The sequence below is a fragment of the Loxodonta africana genome, chromosome X (assembly GCF_030014295.1).
Source record: "Loxodonta africana isolate mLoxAfr1 chromosome X, mLoxAfr1.hap2, whole genome shotgun sequence".
Taxonomy (NCBI): Eukaryota; Metazoa; Chordata; class Mammalia; order Proboscidea; family Elephantidae; genus Loxodonta; species Loxodonta africana.
This window is the reverse complement of record NC_087369.1, coordinates 6,170,373-6,187,409: the sequence shown is the minus strand read 5'-3', so window position 1 is coordinate 6,187,409 and position 17,037 is coordinate 6,170,373. Positions and strand designations below refer to the sequence as shown.

The 17,037-nt window shown below is 40.9% G+C and overlaps 1 protein-coding gene across 1 annotated transcript; it reads left to right on the top strand.

Annotated features, from left to right (window-relative positions):
- Window positions 1-1,244: 1,244 nt before the first annotated feature.
- Window positions 1,245-15,496, top strand: LOC135228880 (odorant-binding protein-like). Its single transcript, XM_064278040.1, has 8 exons — window positions 1,245-1,397; window positions 1,506-1,560; window positions 10,627-10,739; window positions 10,848-10,987; window positions 11,344-11,414; window positions 13,951-14,061; window positions 15,110-15,211; window positions 15,471-15,496. The coding sequence occupies exons 1-8, from the start codon at window positions 1,245-1,247 to the stop codon at window positions 15,494-15,496; spliced, it is 771 nt and encodes a 256-aa protein (XP_064134110.1).
- Window positions 15,497-17,037: the final 1,541 nt, after the last annotated feature.

Sequence of the window (17,037 nt, the reverse complement as noted above, 5' to 3'; positions counted from 1 at the left end):
TTGGCCCCTGTATTGTGACCATCAGGGGGACAGTTTAAGTTGATGCCTCAAGAGAATAATAATTACACGATATCAGGGTAGAGACAACACTGGGGCCTCATAAATGGGAACGAATGTGAGTTATTCATTTGTGCCAAGCCTAACATGCAACATTACATCTGTTATTCAGGGGAGGAAATAATAGATGGTCTTTTTTTTAATGTCCTGTGAAACTTGACTCTTGGCTCTCAGGTGGATTTCACAGTAACTTCGTTACCCTGTTGGGCTTGTACTCCTACAATCTATTTGGTCAATTCATATTGTAACCTATTTAAATCAAAGGGTGGAAGGCATAATACATGATTTGGGTGATGTCTTAGTTGTCTAGTGCTGCTATAACAAATACCACAAGTGGGTGGCTTTAAAGAGCAGAAATTTATTTTTCCACAGTTTAGGAGGGCAGAAGTCTGAATTTAGGGCACCAGCTTTTGGGAAGGCTCTGTCTCTGTGGCCTCTGGGGTCCCAGTCTCTTTTCTGCTTCTGTTCCTTTGTTCCTTGGTGATCTCCATGTGTCGTGGTGACTATCTTCTCCCATCTTAGTTCTCTGGCTTCCTTGCTTAATCAAAAGATTGATTTAAGACACACCCTAAACTCATACTGACTCATTAACATAACAAAGCAAAACCACCTCAAGTGGGATTACAGCCACAGGCATATGGATTCGATGAAGCCCTGGTTGCACAGTGGTTCAGTGCTTAGCTGCTAACTGAAACCTCTGCAGTTTGAAACCACCAGCCTCTCCACAGCCTTGGAAACCCTATGGGGCAGTTCTGCTCTGTCCTATAGGGTCACTATGAGTCGAAATTAACTTGCAGCAACTGGTTTTGTTTTGTTTTTTAATAGGGATTAGGATTTACAACACATATTTTTGAGGGACACCATTCAAGCCATAATAGTTGACGAATGTTTTGTATTTTTATTTCCTATTACTGGGAGAGATGAGGTGAACAAATACACATTACTGTTCTTAACATTCCTCTTATGGATTATAATCTCTCACTCTACTTAAAGGTCAAAGATTCAGTCCAACTGATCTAATATGTTAAGATAATGTTGATAAAAGCGCATTCAGAGGCCATAGCTTCCAGCCAGGGTCCTTATTTTAGATGTTTCAGTATAATTTCCAGCACACCACGTGCTTATGGTTCACCTCAAGTGGCTCACAAATTGCCACGCCCACAGACAAATGGTATAAAAAGTGGGAAATGTTCAGAATCTCCCCGATAGGAGACACATTCTCATCCTTTCCAGAAGAAGGCGTGGGAAACACCAACAAGATGAAGATTCTCCTGGTGGCTCTGGTTCTTGGTCTGGTTTGTGCTGACCAGGAACCCCACCTCGAGGAAGACTGTTCACAGGTACCAGGGAGAGACTCACGTGGGGCAGAGAGGCAACTGGCATGATGCTCGCCCTGTGATGATGCGTCTGTCTCTCCCTGTTTACCGTTTCTTATATTCCCTTTTTAGATTTCAGGAACATGGCGCTGCATTTATTTAGGGTCCAGCAACAAGGAGGTGATAAGTGAAAACCATCCCATGAGGGCTTATATACGTCATGTTGAATGTCTCGGCAAAGGAGAAGCAGTCTCCACCACATTTTACACCAAGTGAGTAAACATTGCAAAGGGTGAGAGTGGCTGAGTATTGTGTACGGACAGGTATACCATCTCACCAATTTCTACATGTACAGCTCAGTAACAGAGAAGTCTTGGTGGTGCAATGGTTAAGCACTGGGCTGCCAACCGAAAGGTCGATGGTTCAAACCCATCACTCAGCTCCATGGGAGAAAGATGGTTCCATAAAAATTGCAGTCTAAGAAACCCTAAGGGGCAATTCTACTCTGTCACATGGGATCATGAGGTGCCTTTAAAGTATAAATATATTCTAAGCCATAGAAGCGGGGAAAGACAAAAGATACATTAAAAGTATGACTTGCTTCAGGAAATATCTGGGAGCTCTACGTGGCCATAGGCACAGTATACTTTCTTGCCAATAAGTGATCGTGAATGATACACAAGTAATTAGCAGAGAACACGGACATAGGTGCTCTAATACTTGAGGTAGACGCAAAAGAATGGACAATGTCCCTGAGGACAAATGAAGGTGGGATCAGTTACGTAGAAAGAATTGGCTATGGCCAAGACAGCCCTATCGCACAAAGAGACAAAATGAGCGATGCAATAAAGAGCCGTGTGAACCAAAGTGTTATTTGAAAGACTTTCTAGCCTCTCAAAGCCAGACATTCATGCGCTTAGGAGGGACCGTGGAGGAAGAAATAAAGATCATTTTCTCAAGAAGCTTGGCACAGAGGAGAAAGGGAAATAGCTCAAGGGGCAGCCCAAGCAGGAAGCCATCGATTTGAAACAGATGATTCTGTCCTTGCCAGGAATCGAGCGTGTTCGTGGGTGGAGGTGCTGTAAAGAAGAGGAGAAAATAAGTTAGCAGAGGGAAAAGGCTTTGCAAGAGAGGAACCTGATCGACTCTACTGAGGAAAGGACTAAGAGCAAGAGAGAAAGTGGGAAACAAGGAGAAGTGGGAGAATGAGCAAAGGGGAGAGATGGAGGGATGGAAACAGAGAGAGAGGGACAAACCGACAGAGAGAGCTGGCTTGGGGAGAGGGGAGAGAGAGAGAGTCAGAGAAAGAAGAAGGGAGAGAGAGGACAAAGAGGGAGAAAGAATGGAGGAGAGACACTGAGAGAGAGAGACAGTGGGAGGTAAGAAGAAATAGAAAGGGCAAATGAGAAAGAGAGAAAGAGAGAGGGGGAGAAAGACAGGAAGGAGGAGAGAGAGACAGAACGGGGTAGAGAGAAGAAATGAGAGAATGGGCAAATGAGAAAAAGGGAAGGAGAGAACAAGAGAGGAAGAGGAGAGACAGAGGAGAGTAGAAAGAGAAATGGGAGAATGGGCAAAGGAGAGAAAGGTGGGGAGGAGAGATAGAGGGGGGATGGAGTACAGAGAAAAGAGAGAGAGAGAGAGAAAGCCACAGAGATACACAAAAACAAAACCAGCAGTAGGGAAAAGCTACAAGACCCTAAGTTAGGATCTCCTTTGAAAATCAGGAGAGGAAATATTTGGCGTACGATGCTCTCCAGAATGACTTCTGTTTAGAAGGAGATTCATTAGTCTTGTTGCCATTTTCTGCAATAGTGGCGTCTTTCAATCTGCAGCAGCTTTGGAGGTGGTCTGTGACTTTTAGTTCCCGTTTCTGTCAGAGAAACTTAACACCACATTCAATTAGAAGGAAAAAAAAAAAATGCTGTGTCTATATAATCTAAACAGGGATTCCGAGATTATTTTATTTTTTAGCTTTAAGGATATATCTTGGATATTGAAAGGAATATCTTGACTATCATCCTATCACTAACAACATTGTACTTCAGGATGGATCTTGAAATGTTCTTTTTGATGATGTATGCGAAACCAATTCTCTTCACCTGGTCATTCCTAGCAAAGTAGACCATATGGTTGTCTGTTTTGAAATGGCCAATATCAGTCCATTTCAATTCATTAATGCCAAGGATATCAATGTTTATATGTTCTGTTTCATTTGTGACAATTTCCAATTTTCCTGGATTCATCTGATTATTAATGAATGTTTGCAGCTGTTTCTTCTCAATTTGAGTCATGCTGTATCAGCAAATAAAGGTCCCAAAAGCTTTGCTCCATCCACATCATTAAAGTCGACTACTTTGAGGAGGCAGCTCTTCCCTAGTCATATTTTGAGTGGCAAACCCTGGTGGTGTAGTGGTTAAGTGCTACAGCTGCTAACTAAAGGTCAGTAATTCAAATTCACCAGGCACTCCTTGGAAACCCTATGGGGCAGTTCTACTCTGTCCTATAGGGTTGCTATGAGTCGGAACCGACTCAACGGCAACAAGAACGGGGTGGCAAAACTTCCACCATCGCAGCAACACACAAGCCACCACAAGCTCTAAGGATGAACAAAGACCAGATGAGCTGTGGGGAGACATCAAGGACATCATACGTAAAGAAAGCAAAAGGACAGGAAAAAAAGAAAAAAGCAAAATGGATGTCAGAAAAGACTCCGAAATTTGCTCTTGAATGTAGAGTAGCTAAAACGAGTGGAAGAAAAGATGAAGCAAAGAGATGAACAGAAGATTTCAAAGGGCTGCTAGAGAAGACAAAGTCCAATATCATAAAAAAATATGCAAAGACCTGGTGTTAGAAAACCAAGAGGGAAGAACAAAGACCTGGTGTTAGAAAACCAAGAGGGGAAGAACACACTCTGCATTTTTCAACCTGGAAGAACTGAAGAAAAAAATTCAAGCCGTGAGCTGGAATTTTGAAGGATTCTATGGGCAAAATATTGAATGACACAGGAAGCATCCAAAGAATATGGAAGGAATACACAGAGTCACTGTACCAAAAAGAATTGGTTAACATTTAACCATTTCAGGAGGTAGCAAGAAGCAATTGTACTGAAGGAAGAAGTCCAAGCTGCACTGAAGGCATTGGCAAAAAACAACCATCCAGGAGTTGATGGGATACTAACTGAGGTGTTTCATCAAAGGAATGCCGTGTTGTAGGTGCTTGTTCGCTAACACCAAGAAATTTGGAAGACAGCTATGTGGTCATTTGACTAAAAGCAACCCACATCCGTGCCCATTCCAAAGAAAAGCGATTCAACAGAATGTAGTGATTATTGAACAATATAATTAACATCACATGAAAGTAAAATTTTGCTGAAGATCTTTCAGAAGTGTTCGCAGCAGTACATCCACAGGGAACTGGCAAAAATTCAAGCTGAATTCAAAAGAGGACGTGGAACGAGGGACATCATTACTGATGTTAGATGGATCTTGGCTGAAAGCAGAAAATACCAAAAAGATGTTTACTTCTGTTTTATTGAGTGTGCAAAGACATTCGACTGTATCAATCATAACAAATTATGGATAACATTGCAAAGAATGGGGCTCCAGAACACTTCATTGCACTCATGAGGAAACTTGTACATAAATCAAGAGTTAGTAGTTCAAACAAGACAAGTGGATACTGCGTAGTTTAAGTCAGGAAAGGTGTACATCGGGGTTATCTCCTTTCAGCATACTTTTTCGATCTGTATGCTGAGCAGGTAATCCAAGAAGCTGGACTATATGAAGAAGAACAGGGCATCAGGATTAAAGGAAGACTTAACGACTTGTGATATGCGAATGACACAACCTTGCTTGTTGAAAGCGAGGAGAACTTGAAGCGCTTACTGATGAAGATCAAAGACCACGGGCTTCAGTATGGATCACACCTCAACATAAAGAAAACAAAAATCCACACAACGAGACCAATAAGCAACATCATGGTAAACGGAGTAAAGATTGAAGTTGTCAAGGATTTCATTTTACATGGATGCACAATCAACAGCCTTGGAAGCAGTCGAGAAATCAAAGGATGCATTGCATTGGGCAAATCTGCTGCAAAAGACGTCTTTAAAGCGTTAAAAATTAAGGATATCACTTTGAGGACTAAGGTGTGCCTCACCCAAACCATGATATTTTAATCACCTCATATGCATGTGAAAGCTGAACAATGATTAAGGAAGATCGAGGAAGAATTGATGCCTTCGAATTACATTGTTGGTGAAGAATAGTGAATATACTATGGACTGCTAAAAGAACGAACAAATATGTCTTCGAAGACATACAACCAGAATGCTCTTTAGAAGCAAGGATGGCGAGACTATGTCTCACATACTTTGGACATGTTGTAAGGAGGGATTAGTCCCTGGAGAAGGACATCATGCTTGCTAAAGTAGAGGGTCATCGAAAAAGAGGAAGACCCTCCATAAGATGAATTGACACAGTGACTGCAACAATGGACTCACACATAACAACAATTTTGAGGATGGCACAGGAACAGGCAATGTCTCATTCTGTTGTACGTAGGCTTACAATGAATCAGAACTGACTGGAGTGCACCTAACAACAGCAACCATGTTTTGAAGATTCCATCTTTCTAAATGATACTAGGAATTTTGGGTAGCCACAGGATATTGTTGGCCATCATTGAGATGCTGCTGATTCTGATCGCATAAAATAATCCACTTGTAGGGCTCATTTACACATTTTGGGAGATAAATCTTTTGAGATAATTGGCAAAGAAAGTATCTTCTTCAAACCTATGTCTTGGAGTGACACAGACTTAGAAGAAATAAAACTGGAACACTCCTTAGAAGCAAGGATGGAGAGACTTTATTTATCTTGCTTTCCTTTTTTTTTTTTAATTTAATTTTGTTTTAGGTGAAAGTTTACACTTCAAATGAGTTTCTCATTCAAAAATTTATATACATACTGTTTTGTGAGATTGGTAGCAATCCCCCCTGTGTGACAGTGCCCTCTCCCTTTCCACTCCAGGTTCCCCATGTCCATTCATCCAGCTTCTGTCCCTTCCTGCCTTTTCATCTTGCTTTTGTCAGATGTTGCCCATTTGGTCTTTTATGTTTCATTGAACTAGGAAGCACGTTCCTCACATGTATTATTCTCTTATAAGCCCGTCTAATCAATGCCTGGAGCCCTAGTGGCACAGTGATTAAGTGATATGGCTGCTCCCCAAAAGGTTGGCAATTCAAATCCATGAGCTGCTCCTTGGAAACCCTATGGGGCAGTTCTTCTCTGTCCTCTAGGGTCTCTGTGAGTCAGAATTGACTCAAAGGCAACAGGTTTCATTTTCTTTTTTTTTTTTTTTCAGTTTAATCTATGTCTGAAATGTGGGCTTTGGGAGTGGTTTCAGTTCTGGGTTAGCAGAGTCTCAGGGGCCATAGTTTCAGAGGTTCCTCCAGTCTCTGTCAGACCAAAAAACCAGGTCATTTTTTCTGAATTTGAATTTTGTTCTACATTTTTATCTGTTCTGTCTGGGACTCTCTGTTGTGATCCTCGTCAGAGCGGTCAGCGGTGGTAGCTGGGCGCCACCTAATTCTTCTGGGCTCTGGTTGGTGGAGGCTCTGGTTCATATGGTCCTTTAGCCCTTTGGGTTAATACTTTCCTTGTGTCTTTAATTTTCTCCATTCTCCTTTGATCCAGACAGAGTGGGACCAATGGGTGTATCTTAGATGGCCACTCAAAAGCTTTTAAAATCCCAGAAGATACTCATTGTGTGGGATGTAGAACACTTTTGTTAAAAACTATGTTATGCCAATTTCCCTAAATTTCCCCTGAGACTATTATCCCCTGCCCTCAGCCACAACAGCTTGGTCCCTCAAGGTGTTTGGACGTGTCTAGGAAACTTCTATGACGTTGCCTTGGTTAAGTTGTGCTGATTCCTCCTATACTGTGTGTTGTCTTTCCTTTCACCAAAGTTAATATTTGTCTACTACCTAGTTAGTGATTTCCCCTCCTATCCCTCCCCATGCTTGTAACCATCAAAAAAGTTTTTTTGTTGTCTGTGTGTAAACATTTTCTGGAGTTCTTAAAATAATGGTCTCCTGTAATATTTATCCTTTTGTGAATGACTTATTTCACTCGGCATAATGCCCTCCAGGTTCATTCATGTTGTGAGACATTTCACAGATTCATCATTGTTCTTTATCTTTATGTGGTATTCCATTGTGTTTATGAACCATAGTGTGTTTAACCATTAGGAAACAACACTTAGGTTGTTTCCATCTTTTTAGTATTGTGAATTGTGATGCAAGGAACATGGGTGTGTACATGTCTATTTGTGTGACGGCTCTTATTTCTCTAGGATATATTCCTATGAGTGGGATTGCTGGGTCATATGGTATTTCTATTTCTAGATTTTTAAGGAGGCACAAAATTGTTTTCCATAGTGGTTGTACGATTTTATGTTCCCACCAGCAATGCATAAGAGTACCAAACTCCCTGCAACATCTCCCACTTCAGTACTTTCTGTTTTTTTGTTTTTAAATTGTATTCTTGGGGGTGAGATGGTGTCTCATCGTAATTTTTATTTGCATTTCTCTAATGACTAATGATCACGAGCATTTCCTCATGTCTCTTAGCTATCTAAATGTCTCCTTTCGAGAAATGCCTGTTCGTATCCTTTTTCCGTGTTTTAATGGGGTTATTTGCCTCATCCTGCTTACTTTGGACATATCATCAGGAAAAACCATTTGCCAGAAAAGAATACCTTGGTTGGTAAAATAGAGGGTCAGTGAAAAGGAGGAGACCCTCCATGAGATAGGCTGCCATAATAGGCCTAACGATGGGTTCACAGGATCCCGCATGGGACCCAGCAATGTTTCATTTTCTTATATATAAGGTTGCCAGGATTTGGAGCTGACTCAATGACAACTAACAACAATTTTAAGATGGTGTCACCTCATTCGCTGCAAAGAGAGTGCTTGGAAGGAAGAAAGTTAATTTTAAATCTCAAATACTCCTGAGAACATATCCTTAGAGTAAGGAGAAGATTTCCTGCATTCATTCATAGCATCCCAACTGGGAATGGTGGATGAGTTCTCAGTTGAACTGCTGATGAAGGGAACAACAACAGTTATCATTAAACCTTCATGAAGAGATTCTATCTGTATCTCTCCTGTACTCGATACTGCACTGTTGTGTTTCCAGCATCTAACATGAAGATGAACCACAGGTTGGTTTTAAAACATTCCCTGAAATGTTGCCAAAAAGAAACCAAGACAAAAGGTCAACCCACAATACTTTCAACGTCTATAAGTGATTATTAAAACAACACCATCTCCTAATTGGGCAAGAAGTCTTGAGGGATAAATTTATTGCAATCCTCCCAGACCAGATAAAAGATAACATTGAAGCACTACATGGCAATAAGCGTAACTGAATGAGGCAATTTGAACAAAACTGAAAATAAATAAGTAAATCAAAACAATAACTTGAAATATACACTTTTTTTTGAAGGTGGTTACTAGCTAAAGTATCTTTCATGACCTTTTGGCTCCTTGGATGATCTATTCTGTCTACTGTATTTATTTTTATGGATTTGTTGAAACATTGTCTTGTATTTTAGACTATTTAGGTGAGCACCAGGAGGTTTTGCTAGATCTGGTCCTAACAGAGAATTCGTGACTTTGAGTATTAAAGGCCCCAGATGGCAGGGAGGTAAACTGCCCAGCTTCTAACTGAAAGGTCAGCATTTCAAACCCAAAAGCTTGCTCCATGGGAGAAAGTTGTGGCAATCTTATTTGTAAAGATGTACAGCCTTGGAAACACTATGGGGGCATTTCTACACTGTCCTGTAGGGTCGCTATAAGTCAGAAACAGCTTGATGGCAATGGGTTTGGGTTTGTGTTGGTCCATGTATTGTGACTATCAGTTGATGCCTCAAGAGAATAATAAATGCATAATAACAGGGCAGAGACAACACTGGGACCTCACAAATGGGAATGAATTTGAGTTATTCATTTGTGCCAAGCTCAACATGAAACATTAGGTTTGGAAGAATTTCTTATTCATGGGAAGAAATGACATGTTATCTTTTCTGAAAATGGTCTGTGAAACTCAACTGCTGGGTCTCAGACAGATTTCACAGTAACTTCTTCACCCTGTTGGGCTTATACTCCTAAATCTATTGGGTCAACACATATTGTAACCTACTTAAATAAGGGTGGAAGGCATAATACATGATTTGGGTAATGTCTTAGTTATCTAATGCTGCTACAACAAATAGCACAAGTTGGTAGTTTTAACGAAGAGAAATTTATTTCCTCACAGTATAGGAGCTCAGGTGTGTGATTCAGGGTGCCGGCTCTAGGGGGAGGCACTGTCTCTGTGGGCTCTGGGATTCCAGTCTCTTTTCTCTTTCTGTTCCTGGCTTCGTTGGTGATCTCCATGTTGCATGGTATCTATCTTTTCCCATTTCTGCTCTCTGGCTTCCTTGCTTAATCAATCTGCTCTTTTTATCTTAAAAAGATTGATTTAAGACAGGACCTAAACTAATACTGGCTCATTAACATAAAAAAGAAAATACATTGCCCAATAGAATCATAGGCATAAGTATGAGGTTAGAAGGCCCCAGGTGGCACAGTGGTTAAGCACTAGCCTGCTAACCAAAAGGTCTGGGGTTTGAACCCAATAGCCACTCCAGGGGAGAAAGATGTGACAGTCTGCTTCTGCAAAGATCACAACCTTGGAAACCCCATGGGAGAATTCTACTCTGCCCTATAGGGCCGCTACCATTCAGAATCAACTTGACAGCAACTTATTTTTTTGTTTGTTTGTTTTACTTTGCTTTTCTAATAGGAGTTAGGATTAACGACACACATTTTCGAAGGACACAATCCAATCCATAACAGGTGATGAATGTCTTATGGTGTGTTTCCCATTACTTGGGGGGATGAGCAAATAAACATTATTATCCTTGAAATGACTCTTATGAATTAAAATCTTTCACTGTACTTAAAGGTCAAATATTTAGTCAAACTGATACTAATCCAGTTAAGGTAATAACAGAAGGACCTTCAGAAGCCGTAGCTTCCAAGCAGGATGCTTCTTGTTTGTGTTTCCATATGATTCCCAGTGCATCATGTGCTTGTAGTTCACGACAAGTGGCTCACAAATTGCCACACCCACAGACAAATAGTATAAAAAGTGGGAAAAGTTCAGAATCTCCCCAACAGGCGACACACTCTCATCTCTTTCAGAAGAAGGATTGGGGAACACCAACAAGATGAAGGTTCTCCTGGTGACTCTGATACTTGGCCTGGTTTATGCTGACCCCTTGGAGGAGCCTCTCTTGGATGAATATTGTTCAGAGGTACCAGGGACAGACTCACCTGGGGCAGAGAGGAGCCTGGCATGATGCTCACACTGTGATGATGCATGTGTCTCTGCCTGCATACTGTTTCTTACATTCCCTTTTTAGATTTCAGGAACATGGTACACCATTTATGAAGCATCTGCAAACATAGAGGTGCTAAGTGAGAACAGTCCCTTGAGGGGTTATTTACGTCTTATCGAATGCCTTCCTGATGGAGAAACACTCTTGGTCATATTTTACACCAAGTAAGTAAGCCTTGCAAAGGGCGAAGGTGGCTGAGCCTTGAAGTGGGGAGAGACATGTCATCTCACTGTTTTCTGCACGTATAGCTCAGTAACAAAGGAGCCCTGGTGGCGCAATGGTTAAGAGCTGGGCTGTTAATCAAAAAGTCGACAGTTTGAACCCTCCAGGTGGCTCTTTGGGAGAAAGACCTGGTGATCTGCTCCCATAAAGATTACAGTCTAGAACACCCTATGGGACAGTTGTATTCTGTCACATGGGGTGTCTAGGAGTCGGAACTGACTCAAAGGCAAAAGGTTTTTAACGGGTTTGCATATGTTAAGTTATACTCAACAATTAGCTGAAATTTTTTGTTTTCCAGGGAAAATGGCACATGCCAGCTCTACAACAAACAGGGGCAGAGAATAGACAAAAACGGGTACACGACAAACTGTGAGTGTCCAAGCTTCTGTTGCTAGCATGCATCTGAGACTTGGAGTGGCTCAAACCACGGTCTGTTCACCAGGATTTTGGTCCAGTTTCTAACTCGAATTAGGACTGCAACCTGTCAAAAGCCCCATAACTTTCCAACGCTCTCTCTCTTTTTTTATTCTTAAGGATGTAAAGTATATTACCACCAAGTTCATATTGTCTTACCGTTTACTGTAAGCCTCTAAAAATATGTCCCCGTGTATTTATTTCACAGGATCCCCCAGCATAGAAACGGGTTTAGAAGAATTTAAAACCACGCTAAATTAGAAGAGGGAAGACAAAGTGTATTTATACTGTATCTGTAATCTAAATAACAGAGATTCTTTTTTTTCCCCTTATTTTCTTTCCCTTTAAGATAGTAAACTGTTATATGTTAGAAAGTAGTTCACAGATAAAATAAGAAAGGAATAACTTGGTCAGAAGACTGTCTCACACAAAGCAATGCTCTGTGCACTTAAATAGTTATTTAAGCAATAACCTAAGTGACTCCAGAGTCTACGCAATTCTGTTGCTTTTAGAAACACACTGTGGCAAATATTGAAGATGTTGGTACACAGTATACAGTATTCCACATAAACATAAGGTTAAAAAAAAGGCATCTGATGGAGCTCGAAAACATTATGCTAAGTGAAATAAGCCAATCACAAAAGGACAAGTATTGTATGACTTCACTTATATAAAAAGACAAGAAAAGACAAATGTATAGAGAATAAAGCTTAGTGGTGATTACCGGGGTGAGAGGAAGGGAGAAAGAGGGATTAACTCTAATGGAAATATCTCATTCATTAAGTGCACGGTTTCACCGCTGATTACTGTAATTGCTGTCAATTAGTTGTATACCTGTAAAAAGCTGAATTGACAAAAGTAAGATAATAGATATATTTACAGCAATTACAGAAAGAAAAAAAAAAGAGTAGTTGATGAGGCTACTTATGTGCAACCAAACACGCCATAGGATTTTGTTCCTTGTCTTGGAGTCTTAGGGTCATGGTTTCATGAGACATCCCAGTTAATCGGACTACTGAACGTGTTTAGTGCTTCTGTTCTACCTCCTAGTTTGTTGGGCAGTGCCTGGAGTTTTAAAAGCTGGCAAGTGGCTATTCAAGACCCAGAAATTGATTTCTCTTCACCTGGAGCAACAGAGAAAGGAGAGTCAGGAATAGGAGGAAGATATGGAATGTGTGACTAATTACCTCCATGAACAACTGTCTCCTTTACCATGAGACAAGAAGAACTGGATGGTGCCAGGTTAACGTTACTAAACATTTTGATCAAAGAGTCTATAGAAGATTCTGATCAAAAGGGGGAAAATGTAGACCAGAATTTTAAGTTCTCATGGCATTAGACCTTCTGCATCCATGAAAGATGGATGAGCCCTTGAAACCATTGCTGAGATAATCTTTAATCATAAACCAAAAACATCCTGATGTCTTCTTAAAACCAAACAGTAGTTTAGCTTAACTAGTCAAAAAATTAAAAAGTCTGCCTTGAGCATTATTCTCTTTGAAGAACTATATGGCCTCATATTTACAACAGCAGGTTGACAGATTAGATAGGAACCTTAGGGGACAGGGAGTCTATGTTAACAATGGACAACAACTCAGAAAAGAAGGGTGAGAATGGTTGCACAACTTGAAGAATGTAATCAATGTCACTGAATTGTACATGTAGAAACTGTTAAATTGGTGAATGTTCTACTGTGCATATTCTCAACAAAAACCATGAAATCAATAAAATTTAGAACAAAACAGAGAAGAGAAGCACCTGAACAGAAGCACTCTGGAAATAATGTTGCTAAGACAGACAGACTTGAGATGTTCTCCAAGGTAAGAAGGCGGCAGTAAGCAAAACCCATCCCTAACTCCTAGATGTCACCGTTGATTATAATACTTTCTGGACTCAGAGGGAGGGTGGTGGATGAAGAGAGAGAGGGGGAGGAAGATGAAGGGGAAGAGAGAGACAGGGAGCAAGAGGAAGGGAAAGAGAGAGAGGGAGGAAGAAGAGAAAGGAGCAGGAGAGGAGGTGAGATGGGAAGGGGAGGAAAGGAAAGACAAGACAAGAGAATGAACCCGAGATACAGAGATTATTGCTTGGACTAGAGAGACTGCTTAATGACATGTTAAACTGGCAAAGCATTTGTTTGGTTCTCGGCAAATTCACCTCAAGTGTAGCACCACCCATCTGTCAATGGAAGCTTGCATGTTGTTATGCTGAACAGGTTTCAGCAGAGCTTGCAGGACTAAGACAGACTAGGAAGAAGGGACTGGTGATCTACTGCTCAAAATCAGCCACTGGAAACCTTATGGATCACAAGGAACTGGTCTGCAAACAGTCATGGGAATGACGCAGGAATGGGCAGCAGGTTATTCTGTTGTGCTTGGGTCCGCCACGAGTCGGGGGCCAACTATAGGGCAGCTAACAACAGCAACGACAAAAACTTGAGAAAGTGTAATAAACCCACTCAGTTGAGAGATGTTTTGTTTCCTTTCTTCGTCAGATGAAGGCAAGGTTGACTTCAGCTTCATTCAACAAGCAAAGGATTTCCTACTGATATACGTAATCAACAAGAATGAAGAAGGGAATGTCTTCAAAGTAGTTGGCGCCCTAGGTAAGTCCAACAGTCCATCCTTCACTGGACAGTAATCCGTGATGGCCTTATTAGGGACATCAAAACACAAGGAGTGTGTGTGTTCATTACTTATAATTAAATAGGTTTGGTGCAAGATGTGAACCCACAGGGGGCCTGAGTCTTCATGCTTTCTAAGATCCTAGAAGTGGCTCTAGAGAGAAAGGACCTCGTGTCAGAATTGCAGACATTTTAAGAGCACACACACTTGTTGTGAAGATTCCTATAAAAACCCTTTGCGGTCACAGTCTCGTACCAACATAAATCACTCTTCTTTTGCATCCATTTCTGTGATAGAGATGGTGTTGAAATCTAAGTGAGGGAATCCAGGAATAGAAAATGTAACCCAACAGAAGAGGTTTCCAATAAAGACTGCATTGAGTTGAACCCCAAATCCTTCACTGTACTGCAATGGCAACAATAGGGTCTACAATTTGGACTCATGGTTCTGTAAACCATGCTGTCCTTCCCATCCACTGAACACACACGTGGACAGTCCTCCCCTACACACAGCAACGCAGCCCACGGGAAGCTCCACTCTAGCCTTTATGGCATCAGGTGAATAGTAGGAAGGAATGGGCAAGGAAGTGGTCTTTGACCAGATACACAATAAGTTTCTCCCTCCACCATGCACAGCAAGACTCATGTTTGTGGTGGAATACTCAACAGATCTCTTTGGGTTCAGCTGAGTAGGAAACAAGTTTGAATACCTGGGCATGGTAGAGGGAAAAGATGCTACAATTGTGGGATCCTGAGAGCTCACACACAACCTTCCTGGTGATGCTGATGTGACTATAGAGGTTGTAGCTCTCTCCCTGGGAACCCCTCATCACAGGCTCAATTGCCTTGTCTTTCCTCAGTCGTCCCAGGAACTGACGGTTGGTATCGGTGAGATGGCCAGTCTTTGCCTGCTGTCCAAGTGTACCACCTGGACAACTGTTCTCTACATTCATGCGTCTCACCCATGTATCCAGGTTTTCTTATGGATTCTAATGGGTAACACTTGTTATCTTTCCTCGATGGTTTGCAGCCAGAGAAAAAGACATCAGTGAAGAAAATTATCAGGCATTCTTGGAGTTTGCTGTGGAAAACGGGATCCCCAAAGAAAATATTGTCAAAGTCATTGATACAGGTAAAGCAATTACACGTTTGCAAAGAATATATAATTTAAATATGAACATATAAATGCATCTAAATTTCTCATAATCTGTATACGCTGAAAATATACTGAATGAAACTAATAGTTCTTCATTCAAATACCCTGGTCTTTGTGTTGACTTTTCTATGTTTTGTAAATGCTGTTGTTATTATTATTTTTCAACCCTTTAACATACTGAGAAAGTATAATGATAACTTTTTTTTTCCTTCTGTTTTTGTTTTGTTTTCCAAAGACACGTGTCCTGAGACGCCCACTTAGGTGAGTTGAAAATGTGACTTTTGTCAATAGGTTAAGAAAGCTCTGTTAATATAGTCATTGCTTTGAGAAGGAATTGGTTCAACAAAAATAAAACTGTAATTTGTAAGATTTAAAAAAAGGCTCTGGTTTTCTTAAGAATGTAATTTTCCAACTTCCATTAAGATGGACATTCTCTGAAAAGAATATTGATATAGGTAAAACAGCGCTCACTTTATTTTGTGCCGGTGGGATAAGAAACTTTGAACACAAATTGCTGGAATGGGATTAAACCTGGTGAGTTCCAGTTCAAATATACTATAAATATATATTTACTGAATAGTATACTGTATACATGGAGCCCTGGTGGTGCAGTGGTTCAGAGCTCAAATCCACCAGGCACTCCTTGGAAACTGTATGGGGCAGTTCTACTCTGTCCTATAGGGTGGCTGTGAGTTGGAATCAACTTGATGGCAATGGTGTTTTTGTTTGTTTTAATACTGTAAGCAGCCGTCTTGTCAGTGGAGCTTTGCCTATTGCTATGAATCTGAATATGGTTCAGTGGAGCTTCCACACTAAGAAGGACTAGGAAGAAAGGGCTGGCAATCTATTTCTGAGAATCAGCCAGTGAAAACTGCATGGAGCACAATGGTCTTATCTGCAACCGGTCACAGGGAAGGCCCAGGACCCATCTGTATTTTGGTGGTCGACCTGACTGCAGTTAACAGCCAAAACAACAAATATACCGCATATTCGATATTGTTGTTCTTGTGTGCTGTGGTGTTGATTCTGACTCCTAGTGACCAGACAGGACAGAACAGAACTGCCCCAAAGGGTCTTCTAGGACGTTATCTTTACAGGAGCAGATCACCAGGTGCTTCTCCTGCTGAGCTTGCTGAGTGGTTTGAATCACCAACTTTGAGCTTAGCCTCCGAGGGCTTAACCGTTGCACCACCAGGACTCCTTTGTTACTGAATTGTACAGGCAGAAATCATTTCATCACCAGGGCTCCCCGTACACTGTATACAGTGCTGCGTGTGCTGTAAATACATTAAATACAATGTACAACCATAAGCTACTTCATAATTCTAGATAACATTTAGACGAGCATTGTGGTTCAGGCACAGACGCGGTAAATAATGTTTAAGTGTCTCGTGGCCATGATTAAAACCCCTAAAAACACGAGCTAACCTCTGAAATGGTTCAGTACCAGCTTGTACAATTTGTGTATCCTGCATCCAGCTGGGAACCAGCCCACCTGCCATCCTGAAACAAATTAAAATGGAGTGTTTTCAGTTTCTTCTGTGATCTTATCATTAACATGTACCCAATCCTTTAAATATTTCTTTCTTACCTTCATCTCTATTTGGTCAGGCTAATTACGTTTATGATTTTTTTTACATGTCTAAAGAAGATTATGTGATCAGAGAACTCGACTGCACAATCATCGATATGAAGAAAACAATTCTTTTTTCCTTCAAATGCAATAATTTCTTCTTCTTTCTTCGATTTCACTGTTCCCATTCTACTTGGTGTAAATTGATAGAGGCTGATTTCAATAAAAT

Coding starts and splice junctions, on each gene's coding strand:
- LOC135228880 (XM_064278040.1), top strand. CDS start 1,245: ATGTTCAGAATCTCCCCGATAGGAGACACATTCTCATCCTTTCCAGAA. Junction 10,988..11,343: donor TTGGTCATATTTTACACCAA/GTAAGTAAGCCT, acceptor TTTGTTTTCCAG/GGAAAATGGCACATGCCAGC. Junction 14,062..15,109: donor CAAAGTAGTTGGCGCCCTAG/GTAAGTCCAACA, acceptor GATGGTTTGCAG/CCAGAGAAAAAGACATCAGT.